The sequence below is a fragment of the Dama dama genome, chromosome 29 (genome assembly GCF_033118175.1).
Source record: "Dama dama isolate Ldn47 chromosome 29, ASM3311817v1, whole genome shotgun sequence".
NCBI classification, from domain to species: domain Eukaryota; kingdom Metazoa; phylum Chordata; class Mammalia; order Artiodactyla; family Cervidae; genus Dama; species Dama dama.
This window is the reverse complement of record NC_083709.1, coordinates 59,519,414-59,537,960: the sequence shown is the minus strand read 5'-3', so window position 1 is coordinate 59,537,960 and position 18,547 is coordinate 59,519,414. Positions and strand designations below refer to the sequence as shown.

At 42.2% G+C, this 18,547-nt stretch overlaps 1 protein-coding gene across 1 annotated transcript; it reads left to right on the top strand.

The window, feature by feature from the left end:
• Positions 1-204: 204 nt before the first annotated feature.
• Positions 205-6,837, top strand: RFK (riboflavin kinase). The gene is made up of 4 exons (XM_061132228.1): positions 205-558; positions 1,685-1,836; positions 4,027-4,129; positions 4,887-6,837. Exons 1-4 carry the CDS (start codon positions 477-479, stop codon positions 5,015-5,017), a joined length of 468 nt encoding a protein of 155 aa, XP_060988211.1. The 5' UTR covers positions 205-476; the 3' UTR covers positions 5,018-6,837.
• The last annotated feature ends 11,710 nt before the right edge of the window (positions 6,838-18,547 follow it).

The following is an 18,547-nucleotide window of genomic DNA, read 5'->3' as shown; positions in this document are numbered from 1 at the left end:
AACTCCCCGGCTACGGCTGGGGGCGGGGCTACGTCTGGGGCGGGGCTACGGCTGGGGGCGGGGCTACGGAAGCCGAACCGGCGCCGGGGCGCTCAGCCGGGGCAGTGTGCGCAGGCCCGGGGCACTCGGTGGGCTGGGGCGCCTCCCGCGCCGGCCCGCCCCCGCAGCGCGGCCCGCCCCCGCAGCGATCCCCGCCCACACCCGCACTTACTTCCGCGGTCGCCGGCTTCCCGGAGCCCAGATGTAGCCCCTGAGTCGTCCGGCAGCTTCTGTTGGGTCAGCGGGCGTGAGGATCTCGCGGCGGCGTGTAGTCTGCCCCGCTCGGCCGTTGTGCGCCTGTCCGCTCGCCCGCCCCGGGCCGGCAGAGCTCCCTCACGTGTTCCCCGGCTGGTCCGGGGGGTCCGGGCACCGCCTCCACGGCGGCCCCGCCGGACGCGCGGTCGGGTTCGCAGCCCGAACCTGGAGCGGAGGGCGTCATGAGGCACCTGCCGTATTTCTGCCGCGGCGAAGTGGTGCGGGGCTTCGGCCGCGGCTCCAAGCAGTTGGGCATCCCTACAGGTGAGCGCAGGAGAGCGCGGAGTCCCCCCACCCACCCTTGGCTGGGTCACCTGGCAGCGGAGCGGGGACGTCAGCCGGGGGAGCTCCAAGCTGGGTCGTGGGACTACGGGCAGAGATGACACTTTGCTCCGCCCCGGTCCCCCTTTGTTGAGGCAGAAGACCTTTGGTCAGGCTGATGGTGCGCGTCCTTGCTCGTGGCTCAGAGCTCACCCGGCTTGTGGGGTGATGCCCTCAGAAAGCTGAAGTTGAGTTTCGGGATCCCCCTTGCCCGCCTCCCAGTCCAGCTGTGATCAAACCACTAAGCGTGGTGCCTGTTTTGCCTTTTAGACAAAGTAATGTGGGCCAGATAGGGTAAATTCTTAAGCCAGCAATATGGTTTTCTTTCTTTAAATATGTTAGTAAATTGTGTCTAAATGACGACAGGCACTTGAATGAGAACCAGGTATCATTTTGGTCTTTCTACGTTAGTTTTCGTAGTCAGGACCTGAAGGTATGCTTAATCATCCTTAAAAGTACCTTCCGGGGCTGCCCTTAGACCTGTTAAAGTAGTCTTTGAGCTTGGGGCCTAGGCATGTGTATTTCAAATAAGAATCTTTTCAAGAGATTCTGAGCCTCTTTAAGAAAGGCCAGGGCTAAAAACCCAGCTGTTCATGTATTTATTTTTCTTCTACTGTGAGACTTTACATTTTTTGATACACTTATATAACTAACCTGGTACCTTACACACTTATAATCTGGTACTTTTTTCCTAACTAGTTGGTATGAAGAAGGGAAAGAAATCCTAGCCAGAGTATGAAATGATGGTATTAATAGTCTTAGAGTCCTAGGAATCTTTTTTTTTTTCCCCTTTATTTTTATTAGTTGGAGGCTAATTACAATATTGTAGTGGTTTTTGTCATACATTGACATGAATCAGCCATGGATTTACATGTATTCCCCATCCCGATCCCCCCTTCCAGCTCCCTCTCCACCCCATTCCTCTGGGTCTTCCCAGTGCACCAGGCCCGAGCACTTGTCTCATGCAAGTCCTAGGAATCTTGTGTGATGATTTAGACTAGGCTTGCATGTGACTTTTATAAATATTGAATATGAAACTCTAAACAGCATATTTTCTTCTGTTGTTTAGCTAACTTTCCTGAACAAGTAGTAGATAATCTTCCAGCTGATATATCTACTGGCATTTATTATGGTTGGGCCAGTGTTGGAAATGGAGATGTCCATAAGATGGTGGTGAGCATAGGATGGAACCCATACTACAAGAATACTAAAAAATCCATGGTAAGAATTAAGAATTGTATTTCACTCCATAAATGAGGATGAGGTGATGATTTAGAGTAATATGCAGGTAGAACTCATCAGTGGTGATCACAACAGTAATCCAGATTCTAGAATTTTGGCAGGGTATCTGAAGGGTTTAAAAGTGAAGTATTGGAATAACTTTTCCATCCTTTCAAGCTGTTTGTGTCTTTGGATCTAAAGTGAGTCTCTAGTCTCTTATAAAGAGGGTTGGATTTTGTATTTTTTTTTTTTTTTTCAACCCACGGACTGTAGCCTGTCAGGCTTCTCGGTCTGGGTATTTTCCAGGCAGGAATACTGGAGTGGGTTGCCATTTCCTTCTCCGGATTTTGTATTTTTTAACTATTCTGCTAATCTCTGACTTTTGGTTGGAGAGTTTAATCCACTTACATTTAAAGTAATTACTAGTAAGGAGGGACTTCTGCTATTTTACTTGTTTTGTTTTTTTATATGCCTTCCAGCTTTTTTGTCCATTGGTTCTTTGATTACTGCCTTGTTTGTTTAGTTGATTTTTTTTTTTTTTTTTTGTAGTAACACGTATTGATCCCTTCTTATTTCCTTCTGTGTATTTTCTGTAGATAGTTTCTTTGTGGTTACCAATGGGACTGCATTTAACATCCTAAAGTTGTAAAAATCCATTTTGAATTTACACCAAATTGGTAGTATACCAAAACTCACAGATTACATCATTGTGTACCCAATAACATAGATTAATCAATTTTATAAATTAAGGAGAAAATCGAAAGTGGAATCACAAACCAGAACTACAATAATTAAATTTTATAACTGCCCATGTATTTACCTTTATTAGAAATAAAAGTGAAATAAAGTTGAGTTTGCCACAGTTAATGTAGGTCAAATATTTACCCTTTAATTATTGCTCACTCTGTTAGGGCTTCCCAGGAGGCATAGTGGTAGGTAAAGAATCTGCCTGCAATGCGGGATACCCAGGTTCAGTCCGTGAGTTGGGAAGATTCTCTGGAGAAGGAAATGGCAACCCACTCCAATATTCTTACCCGCATAATCCCTTGGACAGAGGAGAATGGCAGGCTACAGTCCATGGGATCGCAAAGAGTCAGACAGGACCTCAGCAACTGAGCACACATGCACCCTGTTGAGGTAGAACTGCTTACTCTATGAATGGTGCTTTCTGATAAAACTGCAGAATGATGCTTTTTCTCATCTTTTAACCCCCTTTGAGAGTATACATATTCTGTTCTTATTATCAAATGTACACAGCTTAAGTGCTTAATCTTCTAGATATGGCTGAATCTTTTGGTCATCTAAATTTCCTTCTCTTTGAAGGGTTTATAGAAATCTGTCCCAATTGGAAAGCTAGCTGAAAAAGTACTGGTGTAAGCAGTAGAAATGGTCCAGGACTACTTAATGTTATGCTCAATGGTCCTCTTATTTTTCAGGATTAAGGGTGTGTTGGCGTAGATAAAGAAAAGAATTGATGAAAGAACACAAAATATTTTTCTGTGGAGTGAGGGAGGAAATGAAAGGGAGGGGAGGCTATCCCATGACTGATTTTTTTCTTATTTAGCTACTCAGATAACAGAATTGTTATTACAGAGCCAGTTAAGGAGTGCCTTCTGTAGTTAGGAGAAACTCAGTTTTCCATTGGTAGGAGGTTCATTTTAGAGTTTTTCTTTTTCCTTTTCTTTGCTGATAACAGATGTACATGATATACCTGTTGAAGTCTTTATTTACTCCTTTTTTTAAAAAATGGGATTGTCTTACTGACTGATCTGGATCCAGTTGTTTTGTTGGAACTACGTATGACAAAAGCAACATGTGTTGCTTTTTTTTTTTTTTTTAATTTGATTAATGGAATGGTGTCTTTTGAGGAAGAGTTGCTTTGCTCATTGCCTCTTTGGTGTATTTGCTCAGTTTTTTCACCTTAATAAGAGTCTTAATTATTTTGTTACATGTTAACTTTTTCTAAAACCAGCAAATCACACCAGATTTGTGCCATAGCATCTACCTTACTCAGTTACGATGTTTACCTGTAAGGTCAGGGTCAAGAACAGGAGCAATGGAAGAGTTTAGGAAAAACTGCACTTATGTTTTAACCTGTCTTTAAAAATTTAAGGAAGGTTGATTGTTTCATTTCAGTGACCCCACCATAAAAATAAAGATATATTCAATTTTAACATCTTTTGACTGTAGGAAACTCATATCATGCATACTTTCAAAGAGGACTTCTATGGGGAAATCCTCAAAGTGGCCATCGCTGGCTACCTCAGACCAGAAAAGAACTTTGATTCTTTAGGTAAGTTCTTTTTTAGATCTTCTTAGATATTGCTGCAGCTCCTTTTACTGCTTCTCCTAATAATAATCACGGCAGGACAGATTGTATTTGAGCATGTAATATGCCAGGTCCTGTTTTAAGAGCCTTATGTGAATGAACTCACTTTATCCCCACAACGACCACATGAAGTATTATTTAGTCTATTTTGCAGGTGAGGAAATTGTTAGAGAGGTTAAGTAGTTTGCCTGGGGTAACATAGTAAGTGATGCAGCTTAGATTCAAACTCTGTCTCCCCAACAGTATGAAGTTAGTGAAATATATTTCCTTTTGTATTTTAAGAACAAGTAAGAATTAATACTGTGAATAATGGGTGCTTAGCAGTACTTGAAGTGTAAGAAACAGTAAATCAGAACATTTAAACTAATTGGTGCTGAGTATCTTATTGTAGTGTGATAGTTTTAATTCTAATGTAGAGTTTCTTTTACAAGTGTAAATACTGAAGAGGATTGATGGTGTTTGTTTCTTTCATTTAGTATATGACTTGTACCTTTTTGCTGATGCCTTTCTCTAAGCAATTGCAAGACGATTAGGGACATCCTTTATTTTCCATTGACTTTTACTTAAGTCTAGAAGAAAGGATGAAACAAACATTACTGGCATCTACCCTGTGCCAGGGACACTGCCAGCTTCTGAGATTTAAGGAGAAGCTGAACGAAGGAGTAGTAAAAAGCCCAGCAGCAGTTTTTCATCATCTTTACCTGGTATATTCTCTCCGCAGAGTCACTTATTTCAGCAATTCAAGGTGATATCGAAGAAGCTAAGAAACGACTGGATTTACCAGAACATTTGAAACTCAAAGAAGACAAATTCTTCCAGATTGCCAAAAGCAAGATAATGAATGGCCACTGATGGAAAAATCATCTTATTTATTCATTCACTGTTTCCTAATATTTTACTGCTCATAACTCTGCAGTCTCATCTTGGTTATATTTTAAAAAACAAACATTTTCCTACAGCTGTGAATTAGTTTAAACAGTGCAGTGTAGTTATCATATTATGTTCCAGCTGTTCAATTAAACCCATCATGTCACAGTACTAAAAAAGTTTATTTTAAAAAATCAAGATTTTTATGTAATATGTTGATTAAAATATACCACTAGAAAGGTCTTAAGTGTCTTATAATGGAAATGAAATATGTTTAAATATGGGTAACAGGCAGGTCATTAGTCTGAAATGAGAACAATAATTCTCATGGTAAAATTCTAGCATGCGTGTACTTGTATAGCATGCTCTGCTGATCAGAAAGCTTATAAAAGTAACTGTATTAAGCAGAGGTTTGACAGTTTATTATAAACCTAAGGGGAAAATCCAGACTTCATATTTTTTTATATTTTGGGCATTTATGTATTATTAAAGACATGAATACTGGTGAAATTTCATTTTAATTAGTCATTTCCTTTAAGGCCTCAAATCATTGTACTGTGTTCCATTTTTCGTTGCAGCTGCCTCAGTTTTAATTGGTCTAAACTCCCTGCCTTTTATTTGTTTTTCTTTTAAAACAGTAAAATGAGTGTTTTTCATATCTCTAGGTCTCATTTTTGTGTTGTGTAGCACTTCTGTCTTTTTAAGAGTAAGTATTCTTCAACATTTTTCTTTAACCTTTGTTTCCTGTAAACAATGATCAGCGTTGGTTTTTCCATTTACAAAATGTAGAGTTTCATCTGCATCTGAATCTGCCATTCCACCCCTTCACTATATGAACAGTAGTGAAGTTGCATATCTCTTGGATTTAAGAAGAAACACCCCAAAACTTCATCTTTAGGTTTTCTCAAAGTTTAAATGAACAAACAGTTCATTTATATATACCAGTTTCCTAAAGTAAGATCCTTATTTCTCCCTGCCAGAGAAAAAAACTTATTTAAGAGCCAACTAAACTATGAAGTAGAAAGTTACTGATTTTTAATGTGATCATATGTTCCTGAGCAAATACAAACTGTTGCAGTGGTGTGCACACAATGTAATTTAAGGCTAAAGAATGCTTGTGGTTGGGGGGAAGGCATAAGTAATAAAGTTTCAGTTAAATAATGTTCATGCTATGCATTTCTTCCTCCTGCTGACTACTAGGAAATGATTCTTAGCCACTCAAGACTTCTGTTTAATATTGGCAAAACAAAAACAGGTATTTGGGATATTTAGGAAATTGAGACTACAGATTGTTTTGGTTTTTGTAGCACATTGTAAACTTGATCACTTTAACACCAGATTTGGGGAGGGGATTGGGGGCAGAAGTATCGAAATGGTAATTTTAAAGATAACTCATTATAAAATCTTTTTCTCCTAATCTGCGTAAATGAGAACTGATTGGAACAAAGCTGTTTGTATAATATTTAGAAAAGCATCTAAAGCTAATGTTGGAGAAGGGGGGAAGCATGAGTAAAAGCAGTTGGATTGTTTTTAATTTTGATGTATGAATTTATGGCAAACAATGTAATCTGTCTTTTTCATTTCTTTATAGAAATACTTAGGATATGTAATTTAATGTTAGAAATCCTATACTTGAAAGAAGCCTCAATTATCAGTGGCTCTCTGAAACACAGTTAAAAACAACATGGAAAGTGTAAAAACATTTGTGTTTGAATAGCTTGCTGCTGGTTATGTCTTCATTAAGTGTGAAAATTGTTTGATATTGTCACCTTATGTCTTATTAAATAACTTGCTTTTGAAAATCATATAGTGTGTGGTTTAGAAGTTAGTTCATAGTGTCTACATTTTTTTAAGTTTTATATTAAGTATTTATACATTATAAGAAATTGCAGTAGGGCCTTTTTCTATTAGTCAATATTTTCAGGCCTTGAAATAAATCTTGACCAAGTGATGTTTCTTCTTTTTCTCTGTGTCAGTTTGAATCTTTTGCTGTGTGGATTCCTGATTTGTTGGTTGATAGTTATTGGTTACCGTAAGGTTGTTAGAGGCCCTGAATAGTGAGTTACAGGCAACAGTTACAGGGAGAACCTGGCAAGCAGCATTGGTTCTACAACCAGAGGCCTTGCCTTTAAGGGGCCCTGTAAGTAGGTCTGGATGCTTCCCTGATGGCTAAGGGGTAAAGAATCTACCTGCAGTGCAGGAGACATGAGTTCGATCCTGGGTTGGGAAGATCCCCTGGAAGAGGAAATGGCAACCCACTCCAGTATTCTTGCCTAGAAAATCCCATGGACAGAGGAGCCTGGTGGGCTACAGTCTGTGGGGTTGGAAAGTCTGACACGACTGAGCACACACGCACTCAAGTAGGTCTGAGTATCTTTCCATATCTTCTGCTTCAAAACGGTTCTGTAACCCTCATGACTTGCCACTAACCCCGCAGCAGTGAATTGGGTCTCTTGCCTATCTCTACTATATGCCGAAATTCACAGATGCTCTTTGAACACTTCATCACCAGTGCTGTCAATTATGGAGGCTTAAAGGCTTGCAGCAGTTAGGGCTGTTAACATGGTTCTGATCAGGGAGATGTAAGCAGTAGTCTACTTGGAATTTATGAGGACAGCTCCACTTTCCCTGGTGAAAGTGCTAGCCTTTTCCTGTTCTCCTCTTACCTGGAAAACGGACAGGGGCTGATAGAGGAGAACCAATCTGACCTTCAGGGACTGAACTAGGAAATAAATCTACCTTGTAGAAAGAGATGCCATTATAAGCAAGAGTTTGCAAAAACAAAGTTAGAAAATAAGCTCTACAAAGACGATGGATATAGGGATTATCAGATACTGAACTTGAAATCATTGTTAAAGATGAGTGTCAAAAATGGGGAAATAACAAAGTTCTATAAAAACTAGGCAGATTTAAGAATTGTCAAAATAGAATTTATATTGAAAAAATAATTGAAATTTAAAGCTCAGCAGGCAGATTAAGTATAGCATAGACACTAAGCTATGAGATTGGAGCCTGTGACTGCTCTCATAGATTGTATGTACACTCCAAATTCATCTCTCACGCTCTTTGTGATGTGGCTGGGACTTAACATTTCTTTAAAGTTGGCTTCCTTTTGGGTCAAGTCATACATGGAGGTTGAGCCCAAGCTTGTGTCACAGATAACTCAGCCGTTGGACCTATACTCTGCTTACCTCCCCTGTTCCTGAGTATGTATTTGGGATAGACATACATACCTGACTACTGAAAGAATCCCCATTTTGGTTACCTGACCATAATAAGGGCCAAGTAGAAGTTGGAAGAGTAAACCAAATCTGCTACATCTTGGGAAATTGCCAAGTGCCATCATTAAAAATACAGAAAGGTTCAAGGTAAAGTCTCCTATCTTCCAGGGAATTCCTTGGTGGTCCAGTGAATAAGACCCTGTGGTCCCAATGCAGGGGGTCCAGATTCAATCCCTGTCAATGAACCAAGATCCCACATACTGCAACTAAGCCCAAGTACCACAACTACTGAGTGTGCAGACTGCAACTGGAGAAGCCTGTGTGCCAGTGAAAAACCCAGCGCAGGCAAGAGGTTCGTATCTGTTCAGGCTGTGCAGAAACTTGATGGGTTTTGGGAAATCATTGTATTAGCAAAATTGTCAGGTGATGACCTCAGCTGCAGCTGTTGTACAAGATATATAAAACATCTCAACATTGAACACATCACAACATAATGGAGAAAAACCAGTAAATATCACAATGGAGAGCTATGTTGAATGATGGTAGGCAACGTACAAAAGTTTATAGGATGTAACTAATGCTATCAAAATATTACAGCTTTAAATACAAAGAAAAGAAAGATCAATGACCTAAGCTTTGATGTGTTAATGCAGTTCATCCTTGGTTTAAAAAAAAGTACCACTCAGTTGGTAATGGCTACGCATGTGAGGGGAGGGAGTATATGGGGAATTTCTGTTCTTTCCTGTCAATTTTGTTGTAAACCTAAAACCGCTTAAAAAACAGGGAGGGGCCTCAAAAAATTAATATGCAGGGTAGATGTTTTAGGCAAAACTTTTGTTTCACTTTTATATATGTATATGTATATTATATATGTGTGTATGTTTGTTGGATTGTGATGCAAAATGTCATTTTTTAGATAAGAAATTTTGCAGATCACTGTAGTTAAATTGGAGAAGGAAATGGCAGCCCACTCCAGTATTCTTGCCTGGAAAATCCCACATAGATAAATGTAAATCCCTGGTCTGGGAAGATTTCACATTGCTTCAGGGCAACTAAGCCCATGCATGCACCACAGCTATTGAGCTTGTGCTCTTGAGCCGATCCATGCTCTGCAACAAGAGAAGCCACTGCAATGAGAAGCCTGCACACTGCAACTGCCAAGTAGACTATTTGTCACAACTAGGGAAAGCCCACATGTAATAAGGAAGACCCATTGCAGCCCCCAAAAAAAGAACAAAAAGAAAAAGACCCCAGTGAGCTCTCTCACTGTCTTTCCACTGTGTGAGGATATAATGAGAAGTGGACAGTCTGCAAACTGGAAGAGGGTGTCACAGGAGGACTGGACCATACTGGCTCCATGATCTCAGACTTCCAGACTTCAGAACTGTGAGAAATAAATTTCTGCTGTCCCTGAGTCATCCAGTCTATGATATTTTGCATAGTAGCCTGAACAAACTAAGCCAGAAACCCTGATGTGAAACAAAGTAGATGACCTCTTCCCTCCCCTCTCCCCTTCGTCCTGTACCTCTTGTTCAGGCTCTCCTCCTCTCCTCCTCTCCCGCTTCCGTCTTCCCCCTTCTCTTCTTCTCTTTCCTCTATCTCTAATGGAAACGGGTGTGAGCAGTTAATTGAGAGCAAAGAAGATACAAAGGCATCATCTGTAAAGTATTTGTAATATTTCTCTTTGGAACTAGATATGAAATGCCCCCAGGGCTTCCCTGGTGGCTCAGACTGTAAAGAATCCACCTGCAATGCAGGAGGCCAGTGTTCGATCCTTGGGTCAGGAAGATCCGTTGGAGAAGGGAATGGCTACCCTCTCCAGTATTGATGCCTGGAGAATCCCAGGGACAGAGGAACCTGGTGGGCTACAGTCTATGGGGTTGCAAGGAGTCAGAGATGACTGAGCGACTAAGCAAGCACACATGCACACATGAAATGACCCCTAGGGTATTAGTCTTAATAGAAGTTATTAAGGTTAATGCTCTAAACCAGTACTAGTTTCCTGGGTTACTCAGGACAATATGGAGGAAGCATAGCTGCCGAGGGGTGTGCAGTGAAAGGGGTTGTTGCTAGTCACTGTACATTTAAGAGTCTTGTGTGCTTACCATTGCTGTGCAGAGTGGAGCTTCATCTTAGGAAGAGGTTAGGTTGTAAAGTCAGCAAGCATGGCCAAAAGGCAGATACAGAGGTCAAAAGGACCCAAAAAATTTTTTGGCCACATGGCTTGCAGGATCTTGGTTCCCCGTCCAGTAGAACTTGTAGTGGAAGTGTGGGATCTTAACCACTGGACCATCAGGGAAGTCCCAGAAAACTTAACTTACCTTTAAATTTCTAAAACCTAGGTTGTTTGGTAATGCAAACCCAATTTAAATCTTTTGTGTCTCTCTGCATTTTGGCCACAGACTCTTTACTCTGGGATAGCAGAGGCTGAGTTTGAACAGGCCCTGGTGGCTCAGACGGTAAAGAATCCTCCTGTATTGCGAGAGACCTGGGTTGGGAAGAGCCCCTGCAGGGCAATCAACTCCAGTATTCTTGCCTGGAGAATCCCCATGGCCAGAGGGCCATGGCCTGGCGGGCCACAGTCGTTGGGGTCACAGAGTTGGACACGACTGAGCGCCTAGGCACAACACTGTTTGATCTTTTATATTTCCCATAGCAGACAGCCTCGCAGTTACGTCTCAGCTGGGAATCTGTTTGTAAGAAGCAAATGGATTCTGGCTGATTTAGGCTAGAAAGGAATTTACTGGAAGGATGATGGGTAGCTCAGGGAATAGATGGGAAAGCTGGAGACTGGGTGGGAAAAGGGGACCTCTGAGCAAAAGGGACCTCAAAGCAGGGCCAGAATGACCACAAAGAGCTAACTCACTGAGGGCAGTGCCGCTGCTGCTAACTAGGGAAGTCACAACTTCCCATCAAACGCCAGCAGATCCATGCCCTCCACACTGCCGCCTGGCTCTGCTGCCCTAGAAACCAATGTTTATGTGATTAGGATCAGATAGGCCAAGCTTCGGCCACGTGCCCATGTGTTACCTGCAAAAGGGGTTGGAAAACTGAGTACTGGCTATTTCAGCTTCTCTTGAGAGGAACTTTTCTAGAAAGGCTCACACAGCGGGAAATAAATTCCCTAATATATTTATCACATATATATATATTTATCAGAAGGGGTTCTGATACTGTGCATGTGTGTGCTCAGTCATGTCCAACTCTTTGCATCCCCGTGGACTGTAGCCTGTCAGGCTCCTCTGTCCATGGATTTCTCCAGGCAAGAATACTGGAGTGGGTTGCCTTGTCCTTCTCCGGGGATCTTCCCAACCCAGGGGTTGATCCTGCGTCTCCTGCTTTGGCAGGCTTACCACCAGTGCCACCTGGGAAGCTTCTGTTACTGGGCATTAAAAAAAAAAAAAGACAAATATCCACTACTATTATCTAATTCCGAAGGAAATGATCTTAGTATATGCCATCCATCCTTCAGCCACTCCGAACAGCATTCTTTATATTAAATTAGAATGTTTCAGAGAGACTGAAGAAAACTTTTGTTTTATTGAAGGAAGAAAAGGTGATCCACAATATCTCCCTTTTTATCTTGATTTGCAGGCAGCTAGCTCAGGGCTAGTGTTCAATCACAGTACCTATAATTGCCTAGAACCCTAATTTTCAAAATGCTCTCCAAAGAGCTGCAGAGCCTAGTGGATGTGCCCTGGGCAATGGGCAAGCCAGCGGACCTCTGCCCCTTCCCACTCTCCTTACTTTAAGGCAGCACTCTCAACTGTCTGGTAGAAACTACGGTTGATTAAAGGGCTCCGTTGCTAGGAAATATTTAAACTTCTGCTTGGATGGATTAACCTACTCACACCCTCCTCCCTCAGGGTTCACGTCCTCGATTTCCATGTCAACAATTTCATTTGTATGTGTAAGAGACAGCACTGCAAGCACTTTTCTGGAAGCAGATGGATATAAATCCTAGAAGAGTCGCTCCTTCGGGGGCTTCAAGAGGATTCCCTGGTGTGGGTTCTGCCTTGGCTCCACATAAACAAAATACCTGCTTCTAACTAGGAGTCACACATGGGAATTTCAGGTTAATCTCAGGTCTCTTTTCGGCCTCTCTGAGCCTTCAAAATATTTTCTACCTTTGCCCGGGGAGTTGTTTTGCTTACAGATTTGCTTATATTTCAAATGAATTAAAGGCTTCCCATCCATGACAAACGGATGTGTCAAATGAAGTGTTTTTTTTTTTTTTTCAAATCTATCTCCTGAACCCGACAAAATATAATGCTAATATTCTGAGATTTCCACCACATTTCAAAAACAGGATTTCCCCCTAACTCTTCGTCTAACCAGCTAGGCCTATTCTCTGTTGTTTCCTATTGCTTTGGTTTGAATACTTTTTTGAAGTTTTAGAAGATAGTAGGAAGTGTTATCTTGGATTCTCTGCCCCTTTTGAAAGTTTACTTTCTTCATTTCTTTTGAAACAGTCTTGCAAAGGGATGGCTAATGTGAAATATCACTGCAACAGATTAACTACACGAAGGAGATCCTGTTCTTTGTAAGAATATACTTTTAAAAGTCAAGCATAGATAACTAGGCACACATTGAACATTCAAAAGAAGAGTAAGGTCCTCATGTTCCACTATAGAAATTCAATATGGGAGTGGTTACATTCTCTCCATCTTATCTATTGCCCGGTGGTAAACTGTAGTGATTGTACCAGGAGCTTCAATGTATCTTTACTCACATCACTTCATTGTTCCTCACAAGAAGTCTGAGGCATCCTGCTAGGTGTTATTGTAACTACACTTCAGATGAAGAAACTGGAAGTCAAAAGTAAACTCAGACCCACTTGAACTGTGTTGGCAGAAAATTTCAGAGCTGAGTGTGGAACCCAGGTCTTCACCCATTACAGGTGGGAATAAGTCTTAGTAGACTCAGGCTTAGCCTCCCAGTCCTGGAGGAGTTGAGTATATAGGAGCCTGGGAGCTATGGATGGTGGAGTGGTAGGTGAGGACAATCCCCAGGCCCATCAGTTAGCAGCTTTATTTTTAAAAGTTATTTTTTAAATTGGAGTATAATTGCCTTACAATGTTATGTCAGTTTCTGCAGTATGACATCATGAATCAGCTATCACACTCACATTTAGTCATTCAGTTGTATCTGACTCTTTGTGACTGTTTGGAGCCCACCAGGCTCCTTTGTCCATGGGGTTTTTCAGGCAGTAATCCTGGAGTGAGTTGCCATTTCCTCCTCCATGGTATCTTCCCAACACAGGCATCCAACCAGCATCTCCTGGGTCTACTGCATTGCCAGCAGATTATCGGGGAAGCCCCTGAATCAGCTCTATGTATACATCTATCCCCTCCCTCTTGAGACTCCCCCCCACCGCCCCTCCCATCCCACTCCTCTAAGTCGTCACAGATCACTGAGCTGAGCTCCCTGTGAATTTGCAGTTTTTGCAGACACGGCAGCTTAGTCTTTGCTTGGCTCTTTCCTCTACTAGCTGGAGTGTTTTAGACACAGGATAGAGCTAGCAATGCTGAGATCAACCTTTTAGTTGAGGTAGTAAAAAGGCAGAAAGTTCACAGACACATATAAGTCTTCATTCCATCACATATGGACCCTCCACGGCAAGCTCATGTTCCCTAGTAATCCCCAGACTCTGCTTATCCCAGACGCCAAGCCTCTGATCATTCTCTGCCTTTCCCTCCACTTACCCATAGCCCATCCATCTGTAAAATGATGTGAATATGAAGCCTTTCTTTTCATCCTGCTTTTGGAAGAGCTTGCCAAGGAGAAAATCTCTGTAATAGATGATGCTAAATCCCCCATATTTCAATACTAAATCCTAGGAAATCTAGGCCATGCTAAAAGAATGTGAAGCTGTTCTGCCCACCACCCATCTTCTACTTATGGGGGAGTGGAGTTGAAGAGGGGAAGAGGGAACGTTCCTTTGGAGATAAATAGCAGTGTACTCTGTCTGTAGCCCCTTCAAGTGTATCCAACAGAGAGCTTGTGGGCCTCAGTTAGGAAGTGGGACATAAAAATTGTATATGAGAAGCTGTAGCTGGACTGGGCTTAGCCAACAGGGCAGAGAGAAGGGGGCACTTTCATCCTCAGTGGAGGGGAGAGGGTAAGGGGCAAAGGTGCCTGCTTCTCATGGACCAGAAATGCAGATACGGCTGGTTGTTGTGTTCAGTTCTCAGTCAACATCCGACTCTTTGCGATCCCATGGACTGCAGCGCGCCAGGCTTCCCTGTCCTTCACTATCTCCCGGAGCTTGCTCAAGCTCATATCCATTGAGTCGGTGGTGCCATCAAACCATCTCATCCTCTGTTGCCCCTTTCTCCTCCTGCCCTCAGTCTTTCCCAGCATCAGGGTCTTTTCCAATGAGTTGGCTCGTCACCTCAGGCAGCCAAAGTATTGGAGCTTCAGCTTCAGCACCAGTCCTTCCAGTGAATATTCAGGACTGATTTCCTTTAGGATGGACTGGTTTGACCTCCTTGCAGTCCAACAGACTCTCAAGAATCTTCTCTAGCACCACAATTCAAAAGCATCAGTTCTTCATAACTCAGCCTTCTTTATGGTCCAGCTCTCACATCTGTCCATGATTACTGGAAAAACCATAGCTCTGACTATATGGACCTTTGTTGGCTGGAGCCAAATCTAAACCCAAGATGGCAGCCTGGAGCAGTGAAGTAACAGAAGATGAGGAGAGGAAGGATTTCCTTCCTTCCTTAGGCTCGGGCTCCTAGGGGCCTAAAAGGCGCTTGGATGCATGACAAACATTGCAGTATATTTGGCCCAATAGAGAAATTTCAGAGAATCCATTTTAAGTACAGCAAGCTCAGAGTCAGCCAGGTAATCTTGAATTCTTTTCCCTCACCCAGGGTTTTTTGAGCTATGCATTGTGAAATCAAATTAACTGATGGTAGCAAGCTTCAAAAAAAAAAAAAAGAAAAAGAAAATGATGGAAAAAATGTAATTTAGATAAGTATCTTTTCTTGAAAGTTTTGCTTCAGTTTTATACAGGTATTGGTATAAAAAAAACTTTTTTTAATTGTGGATCATAGTCAAAAGACGTTCCAGAGCCCCTGTTTTAATTTGGTTTTCTGTGCTTGGTTCTGGAAGGATTAGGCAGCTGTAGTTTTGGAGATTAGAAACAAGGCCTGTGGAGCCAGTTTCTATTCAAACTTGGGCAAGTTATTTTACCTTTTTTTGGTTTAGAGTCTTTCCGTAAAACAAGGATAGCAAAAGCGCTTACCTCATTGGGTTATTATGACAAAAGGATTAAACAAGTTGATCCATGAGTAGTGGTTCTCACAGTACTTGAAAAAGTGTTTACTTGATAAATGCTAATTATTGTTGTAAAGTAGTTATTTCCTCCTCTGGCCAAAGATAATATTGTAGCTTTAAGGACACTGCCAACTCTTTCCTAGATTATATGCAGAGAGTCTAGTATTGCTCAGCTAAAGACAATGACTTCCGTGAGCAAAGAGGCTCTCCACAAATATTTATGGAGCAATTACTGCGTTTTAGCACTCTGTTGTGCATTAAGGATACAAAGTGGAATAAGACAGTTTTTGGGGAACATACAGTTTCCCAAAGAAATTGCACTTTATTTGACTTGCTCTCCATCAGCCCCATGTGGTGCCTGGTATATTTTTGGTCCACAGTAGATATATGTGTGTGTGTGCTAAGTCACCTCAGTCATGTCCGACTATTTGTCACCCTATGGATCGCAGCCCGCCCAGGCTCCTCTGTCCATGGGATCCTCCAGACAAGAACACTGGAGTGGGCTGCCATGCCCTCCTCCAGAGGATCTTCTCCACCCAGGGATCGAACCCGTGTCTTTTACGACTCCTGCATTGGCAGGTGGGTTCTTTACCACTAGCGCCTCCTGGGAAGCCCATATGTTGAACGTATTCTGTGATAGGAATCACGAACTTTCTACCTCACCCAGATGCAGTAAGTAAGGGAGCATCACGTCCCTTTATTTTTTCCAGTACCTTCAAGATGTGAAAGAAAGAACAGTAGCACTGGAGACTTTTCTGCAGATGCCAAAAATCTACCCTTGAGGAAATATGAGTTTGCTCTCCTAGACATCCTCTGCTGTCTACTTGTGTTTATTGAAAAAGGTTTTTGGAAAAGATATGAGAAAGGGAATAGACGAAGCCACATGATAGAGAAGTTTACAAATTTCATCTCTCTTTGCCGCTCAGAACAGCTGGCAAATCAGCAGGAAAATGAGAGCTGGTGTAGCCTCCTGAATCACCCATGCAGTCTCCTCTCCCCATTCCAACATTCCCAGCCCTTCAGCTAGGTAAACACAGCTCTGGTGTCACAACCCAAGGAAGGTCAGGCTGGGTGACTATGTCCAGCGTTTCTTCCCGCCCTAACTGCCCTTTTGAACAAGGCAAAGACATCCACGCAGGTTACACAAAAAATTAACAAACAGATAGGGGGGTTTGCTTTTCTTTTTAGCCCAGAGGCAGTGGAAACTAGAAAAAAAGAGGGAGAGAGACAGAGGGAGAGGCTGATTTGGGAGACTATAAAGTCCTTCCTGGGGCTTCCTAGGTGACGCTAGTGGTAAAGAACCCACCTGTCAATGCAAGAGACATTAGAGACACGGGTTCAATCCCTGGGTTGGGAAGATGCCCTGGAGGAGGGCATGGCAACCCACTCCAATATTCTTGCCTGAAGGATCCCCATGGATAGAGGAGCCTGGTGGGCCAGTTCATAGGTTTGCAAAGAGTCAGACACAACTGAAGTGACTTAGCACACACGTAAAATCCTCTCTATCTGTTGCCTTGGAGGGAGTATACAGCTGCATCTAGGTGGCGACCAACTCAGAATGTGTGTCTGTCTTTTCTAAAACGACCAAGAACTACCCTTAAAAATGGCAATGGTTAAAGTTTACACTTTGTTTTGCAGTTTACAAGCTTACAATATACAAAGCACAGCCCCTGACATCATCTCCAAAGACTCAATCAGCATCTCATAGAGCTAAGGTGGAAATGAAGTTATCCTGACTGGAGGATCAGTTGTGTTTTGATTTAGCTTTTTTTTTTTTTATTGTTAGAATCAGAATGACTCATTTTTTTTTCTTTTTTTTTTTTGATTTAGCTTTTTATCCTGAAAAGAAATCCTTCCTCTTCCAATATCTTGAACTCTTCCTTAATGCTGTCTCTATAGCTACATGTTTTATAGATCTTAAAGACCTTCTCATCCCCTTTCCCCAAAGTTAGCACCTTTGCGATCTAAATACTTGGACCCATTTGCATTAGTAGATGCATTTTGCAAATCTCACGTTGCTCTGAATATACTGAAGTCATGTTTAGCTTTATGGCTTTGCTACCTGAGCAGATGAACAGGGTCTGATGCTTGCAAGGGCCCCAGGCTTAGTTTCAATGCTCTGCTGCCGCCATCTTGAAATTCTCAATTTTTATTCTGGGTCCCACGACTTACATAGCTTCCTCTGACTGACCCAGTTAGTTTTTCTGAGAAACTATACCCAGAGGGTTGGCCTGAGAATCTTGTTTTTCTGTTTTGTCTTTTGGGTTTCTTTCTTTCTTTCTTAAGCGCACTTGTGGGATCTTAGTTCCCCAACCAGGGATCTAACCCGTGGCACCCTGAAATGGAAACAGCAGTCCTAACCACTGGACCACCAGGGAATTCCCCATGAATATTGTTTGATTTCTCCCAGTTTCCACAGCATAAGTGGCATGCCTGCCTAGGATAGACTACAGGTGAACAGGGGAAATAACATTGGTATAGCACCTTAGGGTTTACCATAGATTTTCACAGGTCTTATCTCCTTTAATGCTCACATGCAAGTGTTAGCAGGCAGGTCTATTTAAGGCCTACAGAAAGACACCTACAACGGATGAAACTGATTTGACAGAGAAACAGCGAACAGCTGTTTAAAATTGAAAATCAACAGAAAAACAGGACAGAGAAATTATCCACATGTTATACAGCTGTGTTGCAAAGCATGTTGAGAAGGCAGTAAAGGACTCATGGAGTTTGGCCAAAGGGATCACGGGGTATAAAAATTTCAATCCCAGGCCAAAAGAGAGGGAGGGAGAGAGAGACATTGTTCTTAGATAATCCTGGAGCATCCGTCACAAAGATCCCTTCTGATCCCTTACAGCCCAGCGATAAGTATCACAAAGTCTGGCCTTTGTCAATTCTATCCTTGCCCAGTCACTTCTTGATGTGCAATTTGATTAGGTTTCTGTGTTCTTTTGTTTCAGGAACAGATCGATACTGAAAATACTTCCGAAGCCATCTTTATGAGGCTGCT

Bases quoted from the DNA above. Each gene is read 5' to 3' on its own strand.
- RFK (XM_061132228.1), top strand. From the start codon at position 477: ATGAGGCACCTGCCGTATTTCTGCCGCGGCGAAGTGGTGCGGGGCTTC. The intron at 1,837-4,026 runs GTAAGAATTAAG...TTTTGACTGTAG, and splicing joins AGAATACTAAAAAATCCATG to GAAACTCATATCATGCATAC. The intron at 4,130-4,886 runs GTAAGTTCTTTT...TTCTCTCCGCAG, and splicing joins AAAGAACTTTGATTCTTTAG to AGTCACTTATTTCAGCAATT.